Source organism: Pseudorasbora parva, chromosome 19 (genome assembly GCF_024679245.1).
Source record: "Pseudorasbora parva isolate DD20220531a chromosome 19, ASM2467924v1, whole genome shotgun sequence".
In the NCBI taxonomy this organism is placed as follows: domain Eukaryota; kingdom Metazoa; phylum Chordata; class Actinopteri; order Cypriniformes; family Gobionidae; genus Pseudorasbora; species Pseudorasbora parva.
In genome coordinates, this window is record NC_090190.1 from 15,576,707 (window position 1) to 15,586,614 (window position 9,908).

The window sequence follows — 9,908 nt, forward strand, 5'->3', positions numbered from 1 at the left end:
TGCTCACCAAGGCTACATTTATTTGAATTGCATATATGTAAAATACAGTAAAAACAGTACTTTTAATGTATATATATTATATTATTTTACATATATATATATATACACACACACCTAAAGGATTATTAGCAACACCTGTACAATTTCTCATTAATGCAATTATAATCAACCAATCAAATGGCAGTTGCTTCAATGCATTTAGGGGTGTGGTCCTGGTCAAGACAATCTCCTGAACTCCAAACTGAATGTCCGAATGGGAAAGGTGTGGTCGGTGCAACACCTAGTATGCGGCAGTCCTGTGGCCAAAAATGCCTTGTTGATGCTAGTGGTCAGAGGAGAATGGGCCGACTGATTCAAGCTGATAAAAGAGCAACTTTGACTGAAATAACCACTCGTTACAACCAAGGTATGCAGTAAAGGATTTGTGAGGTCACAACACGCACAACCTTGAGGCGGATGGGCTACAATAAGACCGGAAAAATGTTGCTTGGTCTGATGATTCTCGATTTCTGTTGAGACATTCAGATGATAGAGTCAGAATTTGGCATAAACAGAATGAGAACTTGGATCCATCATGCCTTGTTTTCACTTTGTAGGCTGGTGGTAGTGGTGGTGGTGGTGGTGTAATGGTGTGGGGGATGTTTTCTTGGCACACTTTAGGCCCCTTAGTGCCAGTTGGGCATCGTTTAAATGCTACGGCCTACCTAAGCATTGTTTCTAACCATGTCCATCCTTTTATAACCACCATGTACCCATCCTCTGATGGCTACTTCCATGCACCATGTCACAAAGCTCAAATCATTTCAAATTAGTTTCTTGAAAATGACAATGAGTTCACTGTACTAAAATGGCCCCCACAGTCACCAGATCTCAACTCAATAGGGAGCTTCGTGCCCTGGATGTGCATCCCAAATCTCCATCAACTACAAGATGCTATCCTATCAATATGGGCCAACATTTCTAAAGAATGCTTTCAGCACATTGTTGAATCAATGCCACGTAGAATTAAGGCAGTTCTGAAGGCGAAATGGGCTCAAACACAGTTTTAGTATGGTGTTCCTAATAATCATTTAGGTGTATATATATACAGGTCCTTCTCAAAATATTAGCATATTGTGATAAAGTTCATTATTTTCCATAATGTAATGATAAAAATTAAACTTTCATATATTTTAGATTCATTGCACACCGACTGAAATATTTCAGGTCTTTTATTGTTTTAATACTGATGATTTTGGCATACAGCTCATGAAAACCCAAATTCCTATCTCAAAAAATTAGCATATTTCATCCGACCAAGAAAAGTGTTTTTAATACAAAAAAAGTCAACCCTCAAATAATTATTTTCAGTTATGCACTCAATAATTGGTCGGGAATCCTTTTGCAGAAATGACTGCTTCAATGCGGCGTGGCATGGAGGCGATCAGCCTGTGGCACTGCTGAGGTGTTATGGAGGCCCAGGATGCTTCGATAGCGGCCTTAAGCTCATCCAGAGTTTTTGGTCTTGCGTCTCTCAAATTTCTCTTCACAATATCCCACAGATTCTCTATGAGGTTCAGGTCAGGAGAGTTGGCAGGCCAATTGAGCACAGTAAAACCATGGTCAGTAAACCATTTACCAGTGGTTTTGGCACTGTGAGCAGGTGCCAGGTCGTGCTGAAAAACGAAATCTTCATCTCCATAAAGCTTTTCAGCAGATGGAAGCATGAAGTGCTCCAAAATCTCCTGATAGCTAGCTGCATTGACCCTGCCCTTGATAAAATACAGTGGACCAACACCAGCAGCTGACATGGCACCCCAGACCATCACTGACTGTGGGTACTTGACACTGGACTTCAGGCATTTTGGCATTTCCTTCTCCCCAGTCTTCCTCCAGACTCTAGCACCTTGATTTCCGAATGACATGCAAAATTTGCTTTCATCCAAAAAAAGTACTTTGGACCACTGAGCAACAGTCCAGTGCTGCTTCTCTGTAGCCCAAAAGTGGCTTGACCTGGGGAATGCGGCACCTGTAGCCCATTTCCTGCACACGCCTGTGCACGGTGGCTCTGGATGTTTCTACTCCAGACTCAGTCCACTGCTTCCGCAGGTCCCCCAAGGTCTGGAATCGGTCCTTCTCCACAATCTTCCTCAGGGTCCGGACACCTCTTCTCGTTGTGCAGCGTTTTTTGCCACACTTTTTCCTTCCCACAGACTTCCCACTGAGGTGCCTTGATACAGCACTCTGGGAACAGCCTATTCATTCAGAAATTTCTTTCTGTGTCTTACCCTCTCGCTTGAGGGTGTCAATGATGGCCTTCTGGACAGGGTCGGCAGTCTTACCCATGATTGCGGTTTTGAGTAATGAACAACGCTGGGAGTTTTTAAAAGCCTCAGGAATCTTTTGCAGGTGTTTAGAGTTAATTAGTTGATTCAGATGATTAGGTTAATAGCTCGTTTAGAGAACCTTTTCATGATATGCTAATTTTTTGAGATTTTCATGAGCTGTATAACAAAATCATCAGTATTAAAACAATAAAAGACCGGAAATATTTCAGTTGGTGTGCAATGAATCTAAAATATATGAAAGTTTAAATTTTATCATTACATTATGGAAAATAATGAACTTTATCACAATATGCTAATTTTTTGAGAAGGACCTGTATATACACACACTATATAGACATATGTACTGTATATAGTTTTTCAGCAATAATATATATATATATATATATATATATATATATATATATATATATATATATATATATATATATATAGAAACAACCTTCTCAGATAATCAAGATTGAATTTTTTCCCAGACATGCAAAACTGTCTCAACAAAATGCAAAGAGAATGTCAGTTTCAGATTTTCCTATGTTAGTTCAGGTGAGATATGAATGCAGCAATACATCATCAGGACATGACAGCATGCAAACTGAACTCCAGAGTGCAGACAGAAGTGCAAAAGAAAAGCCATGGCAACCCTCCGTAGGTAATCATCTCTAAGTATGACAAAAGATTTCTTTGTAGCTCCCACTCCACTTTTTTTTTCTTTTTGTAAAAAATCCCTTTACTTAGGCCCATTGAAATCACCAATATCTGTGAAAATGAACACACTCCTCATTTCTCTTATGTGGCTTTCATGCCACTATTGGAGTTTGTCAAAAGGGTGATCAGTCTGGGGGAGACTGCAGGTTTGTGGGGTTGTTGTGGCTTTGCCTATTTTAGCGTTTTTGCTCCCCCTGCTGGTAAAATTATATGCTGCGGCTTGTATTTATTTTATTCAGTTTCCAGGGTTGGGTTAAAAGAACGTGCTCAGCACATGGAAGCGCATGTTTGAATGTGCCGTCAAGTCCATCGGATTAGCGACTCTTAATCAAGGCACTGTCTGTAAGTGAAAGGTTAATTATTCTTGATTACGTTAGTTTGTAAGTTTATGAGAGAGTCCATAGAAAAGTAATTGTTTTCATTATGCAGCATTGAGAAATTCATAGTTCTGTATTTGTATTGTGTAAACATTATGTAGGATTGTTCCCTGATGTATATTGTTGGACTCAACACTTACCATGTGACAGTTTATTTATGTATTCTTTTTGTTCTATGTTGTTTTACAGTTTTACACATTTATTCAGTAAATCTGAACGACGACTTCGGTGTCAAGACTGGTTATTGAGTAAAGTGTTTAGCTTGCTGGGTTTAAAGCCAGTACAGTAAAAAGACAAGCTTCATACAAGAGTTGTTTATCATGGAAGCTGGACTTCACCTGCTATTGTCATACACAGCATAGAGGCTAACACGACAATTGTAGACTCCACACGGCTATCAAGTGTAAACTGTAAACCAGCTATGGAAGATGATAAAAGTCAATCAGCTTCATCTCGACGTTCTGTGACTTCCAGCATGTCCACGGTCAGCATGGCAGCAGCTAAAGCTAGAGCAAAGGCAGAAGCTGCACAGGCAAGAGCCTCATTTGCAAAAAAAGAAATGGAAATTAAAATAGAGAAAGCTCGTCTTGAAGCAACATTAGATGCAATGGAAAGAGAGAGAGAAGCGGAAGCTGCTATGGCAGAAGCGGCAGTCATGGAAGCTGCTGTCGCAGATCTAGAGGTTAAAAGATCACATCATAGTGCATCTATCCACCTTCCACAGCAAAGTCCTAGGCAACGTACTGAAGAGTATGTAAAACAACACAGTGAACCTAGTGACACTGTGCCAACCAAGGATAATGCAAAGACTGAATTACCACAAAACTTAGAGGATGAAAAAGAAAAAGGGCCTTCTTCACAGAGGTATCGTGTACTGTCCTCTTGGAATGCCGGACACTACCGTGGCAGTGAGACTGTAGAGCAGTCTTATCCTATTTTTCCCCAGTCTTCACATAGTTTACCTCACCATTCTAAAAGTCCCGCTGCTCCCATACACCATCCCAGTCGAAACACGAATCAGGCTACTCATCACTCTAGTCATGATGCAGCCACGTATGACTTAGCTAAGTTTTTAGCACGAAATCAGCTAGTGACATCAGGGCTTAACAAATTTGATGATCGTCCTGAAAACTATCTGGCCTGGAAATCGTCATTTCTCAATGCCATCAAGAACCTTGATCTTACAGCAGGAGAGGAATTTGATTTATTGATTACGTGGCTGGGGAAGGATTCAGCAGACCATGCCCGTCGCATTAAGTCTGTAAATGTCAGAAATTTACCTGCTGGTCTTGAAGTAATCTGGGAGAGACTAGATGTGACATATGGATCTCCAGAAGCTATCGAAAAGGCTCTCTTCACAAAAATAGAGACTTTTCCAAGGATATCGACTAAAGATCATCATAGGCTTCGTGAATTAGGAGACTTGCTTTTAGAGATAGAAGCTGCTAAAGGTGGGGGTGATCTACCTGGGCTCACTTATCTTGATACAGCCAGAGGTGTTAATCCAATTGTGCAAAAGCTGCCCTTTGGACTACAAGAAAAGTGGATGATGCAGGGTTCACACTACAAGTACACTTATGGAGTTTCTTTCCCACCATTCTCCTTCTTTGTTGAGTTTGTGTGTGCAGAAGCAAGAGCACGCAATGATCCAAGCTTCAATTTTCCCTCACTCTCCATAAGCCCTGGTGAAAGAAACAGGTATAGCGAAAGCCACACCCATGTTCATAAACCTGTCTTAGTCCATAAAACAGATGTGATGCCTTCCTTCAATCTCTCTCACGAGAGGAATCTTCAGAGGGCAACCAATGAGACTGATAAGCAGTGTCCTATACATCGTAAACCTCATCCTCTCAAGAAATGCAGAAGCTTCAGAGAAAAGCCATTAGAGGAAAGAAAAAGGATTGTAAAGGAGCTGTCCATCTGTTTTAGATGTTGTTCATCGAACAAACACATGGCTAGGAATTGTGATGTGTCAATCAAGTGCTCTGAATGTGGAAGTGACAAGCATCTGGCTGCTCTTCACCCGGGCCCAGCGCCATGGTGTTCTGCTTCTACACCTCCCACACTGCATGGCGGGGAGGCAGAAGAGAATTGTGATGGAGACGTGTCATCAAAATGCACCAAGGTATGTGGCAAAGGAGTTAGTGAAAAGTCATGCTCCAAGATATGCCTTGTAAAGGTTTATCCTGCTGGTGGCCCCGACCAAGGTAGGCGGATCTATGCCATAATAGATGAGCAGAGCAATAGATCCCTGGCCAGATCAGAATTTTTCGACATGTTCAAAGTGCAGGGATCCTCTTCATCATACACATTAAAGACATGTGCTGGAGTAGTTCAAGCAACTGGAAGAAGAGCTCATGGGTTCATCATTGAGTCAGCAGATGGTGAGATAAATTTTCCACTTCCTACTCTTATCGAATGTAACAGTATGCCAGATAACAGAGATGAAATCCCAAGTGCTGTTGCTGCCCTGCACCATAGTCACCTAAAAGTGATAGTGGACAAGATACCACCTATTGACCCAAATGCTGAAATACTGCTCCTGCTGGGAAGAGACATAATAAGAGCACATAAAGTCCGCAAACAACTTAACGGTCCCCATGATGCTCCATATGCCCAAAAACTGGACCTTGGTTGGGTCATTGTGGGAAATGTGTGTCTAGGGAAGTGCCACAAGCCCTCGTCAGTGGACTGCATGAGAACACACATCTTAGAGAATGGCAGACCAAGCTACTTCCGTCCATGCAATAATCACATTGTACTGAAGGAGTCGTTTGGCGAAAAAATCCAGTTCCAAAAATCATCTCACTTGCCACTCTGTCAAGAAAGCCTATCAAGCTGCAGACTTGGCCAGTCAGTCTTTCAGCAGACCAAAGATGACAATAAATCTGCACCTTCAGTTGAGGATCAGTTATTTCTGGACATCATGGAAAAGGAATTCTTCAAAGATTCGAGTAACAGCTGGGTAGCACCACTGCCATTTCGGAAGCCAAGGAGGCGCTTGCCAAACAACAGAGAGTATGCTAAAAGACGTTTCATGTCTCTTCGTCGCAACCTGGATAAACGACCAAAGATGAGAGATGATTTCACAGAGTTCATGCAAAGAATACTCGACAATAACCATGCTGAGCTGGCACCTCCTTTATTAGATGGACAAGAGAGCTGGTATCTTCCATCATTTGGCGTGTACCATCCCAAAAAACCAGATCAAATACGAGTTGTATTTGACTCTAGCGCACAGTTCGATGGAGTATCTCTTAATGATGTACTGCTGTCTGGCCCTGACCTGAACAACAGCCTTCTAGGGGTCCTCATAAGATTTCGAAAGGATCCAGTTGCCATCACGGCCGATATACAGCAGATGTTTCACTGCTTCTTGGTGCGGGAGGACTGTCGTGATGTTTTGCGCTTTCTATGGCATCGCGACAATGATCTGACTAAGGAGGTTGTGGACTACAGGATGCGAGTTCATGTGTTTGGGAATAGCCCTTCACCAGCAGTGGCCATTTATGGAATTCGCAAAGCTGCTAAAGAAGAAGAGAAAGAGTATGGCAGTGATGTGAGGAAATTTGTTGAAGAAGATTTCTATGTAGATGATGCCTTAAAGTCATTTCCTACAGAAGAAGAAGCAATCGATGTGCTGAAAAGGGCACAAGACGCACTAGCTGCCTCAAACCTCAGGCTTCATAAAATTGCTGCAAACAGAGCCAAAGTAATGGATGCCTTTCCTAATGAAGATTTGGCTAAGGACATCAAATGTCTTGACCTCTCTACAGATGACTTACCTGATCAGCGAAGCTTGGGAGTACAGTGGAATCTAACGTCGGACACGTTCACCTTCCAAGTGCCTGACACTGAGAAACCATACACACGTAGAGGAGTGCTTTCAACAGTGAACAGCTTATTTGATCCCCTCGGATTCCTGGCACCAATCACAATTCAGGGACGTCTACTATTACGAGAACTCTCATCACAGACACATGAGTGGGACACACCACTTCCTGAAAGCAGACATGAAGAGTGGACACGGTGGTGTCGTTCGCTCCAAGACTTGAGAAGTCTTAACATTCCACGCACGTACGTATCCATTCCTCTTTCTGAAGCCGAAAACACTGAAATATGTGTCTTCTCAGATGCCTCTATGAAGGCTATCTCAGCTGTTGCATACTTGAGAGTCTCGAGACAAAATGGGAACACAGAGGTAGGCTTTATTCTTGGCAAGGCAAGGTTGGCTCCAAAGCCTGATCTATCTGTACCTAGGCTTGAACTATGTGCTGCAGTCCTAGCTGTTGAACTGGCTGAACTCATTACAGAAGAGATCCATCTAAAGCCAGATAGAATAGGGTTCTACACGGACAGCAGAGTGGTGTTAGGATACATTTATAATGAGTCAAGACGGTTCCAGGTTTATGTGAGCAACAGAGTGCAGCGCATCAGACAGTCTACTCAGCCGGAACAATGGAGGTATGTTTCCTCTGAGCAAAATCCTGCAGATCATGGCTCTCGTTCTGTTCCATCTGCCAAGCTAGAGGCCACAACCTGGCTCACAGGACCTTCATTTTTGCACTATCCACCAGAGCAGCTCTCTGAGAGCCCAAGCTCATACAACCTCATTGACCCAGACACAGATGTTGAAGTTCGTGCAGAGATTAAAGCCTTGTCTACCCATGTCAACCTGAATCAGTTGGGTACCAGAAGATTTGAGCAATTCTCAGAATGGAGAACAGTCGTCAGAGCCATAGCTCGGCTGCAGCACATTGCTCATTGTTTCACTGGAACAAATGACGATAGTCAGTGCACTGGTTGGCATTTGTGCCCTAATGGCTTATCTGTAAGCGATCTCTTGAAAGCAGAGAAGATCATCATCAAGAGTGTACAGCATGAGGTGTATTCAAATGAGCTGAGACGAATCTCTTCCAAGGGTGATATTCCCTCTCATAGTCCACTTTTAAAGTTGAATCCAATCATCGACAGCAATGGGTTGCTAAGAGTTGGTGGACGCATCGGACAAGCAGAGCTAGGAGAAAAAGAAACAAATCCCCTCATCATTCCAGCTCACCACCACATCACAGTACTACTGGTCAGACATTTCCATGAACGAGTGCAGCATCAGGGCAGGCATCTTACGGAGGGCAACATAAGATCTAATGGCTTTTGGATAATTGGGGCTAAACGATGCATCACTGGTATTATCCAGAAGTGTGTTATTTGCCGTAAACTAAGAGGCAAGATTGAGGAACAACAGATGGCTGACCTGCCAGCGGAAAGGTTGCAAATGGATCCACCCTTTTCTTTTGTCGGCTTAGATGTGTTTGGGCCATGGGAAGTGATCTCACGACGCACAAGGGGTGGCCAAGCGAATAGCAAGAGGTGGGCAGTGTTGTTCACTTGTATGTGTACTAGAGGAGTTCACATAGAAGTGATTGAGTCAATGACTTCCTCAAGTCTCATTAATGCTCTCAGAAGATTCTTTTCTATTAGAGGTCCTGCCAAGCAGCTGCGCTCCGACTGTGGGACAAATTTCGTTGGTGCCTCAAGAGAGCTTAAAATGGCTGAGAAAGAACAAACAGAGGTGAGAGAATACCTGCTTGACCAAAGATGTTCCTGGGTCTTTAATCCACCACACTCTTCTCATATGGGTGGTGCCTGGGAACGCATGATTGGTATTACAAGGCGTATCCTGGATTCTATGCTCCTGGAAAACAGGTACACACAGCTGACTCATGAAGTCTTAGTGACATTCATGTCTGAGGTCACAGCCATCATTAATGCGCGGCCTCTGGTTCCAGTCTCCACAGATCCTGAATTCCCCTTCATACTAACACCATCTATGCTTCTGACACAAAAAGCTGGTAGTGTTCCAACTCCACAAGAAGGTTTCAGCAAGAAAGACATGCTCCAATGTCAATGGAAACGGGTTCAAACCTTAGCAGAAGCATTCTGGAGTAGGTGGAGGAAGGAGTATCTCGGAACACTCCAGAGCCGTTCTAAGTGGTTTCACAAACATCGGAACATCAAAGAAGGCGACATTGTGCTTCTCAAAGACAAACAAGTCAAGAGGAATGAGTGGCCAATGGGGATAATTGTGAAGTCTGTTCCCAGTGCAGACGGTATGGTGAGAAAAGTGGAAGTGAAAACTGTTCAGCACGGAATAACAAGAATCTATCACAGACCTATTTCTGAATTAGTATACCTCCTGTCTTCAGATCAGGCTGTTTAGTTCAGTAATTGCTAGTTTAAATGGTATCTTGAGATACCAGACGGGGAGTGTTGTGGCTTTGCCTATTTTAGCGTTTTTGCTCCCCCTGCTGGTAAAATTATATGCTGCGGCTTGTATTTATTTTATTCAGTTTCCAGGGTTGGGTTAAAAGAACGTGCTCAGCACATGGAAGCGCATGTTTGAATGTGCCGTCAAGTCCATCGGATTAGCGACTCTTAATCAAGGCACTGTCTGTAAGTGAAAGGTTAATTATTCTTGATTACGTTAGTTTGTAAGTTTATG

General features: G+C 42.9%; 1 protein-coding gene across 1 annotated transcript; it reads left to right on the plus strand.

The window, feature by feature from the left end:
• Window positions 1–3,243: 3,243 nt before the first annotated feature.
• On the plus strand, window positions 3,244–9,626 carry LOC137048398 (uncharacterized). Its single transcript, XM_067426537.1, has 2 exons — window positions 3,244–3,371; window positions 3,596–9,626. The coding sequence occupies exon 2, from the start codon at window positions 3,828–3,830 to the stop codon at window positions 9,624–9,626; it is 5,799 nt and encodes a 1,932-aa protein (XP_067282638.1). The 5' UTR covers window positions 3,244–3,371; window positions 3,596–3,827.
• The last annotated feature ends 282 nt before the right edge of the window (window positions 9,627–9,908 follow it).

Coding starts and splice junctions, on each gene's coding strand:
- LOC137048398 (XM_067426537.1), top strand. CDS start 3,828: ATGGAAGATGATAAAAGTCAATCAGCTTCATCTCGACGTTCTGTGACT.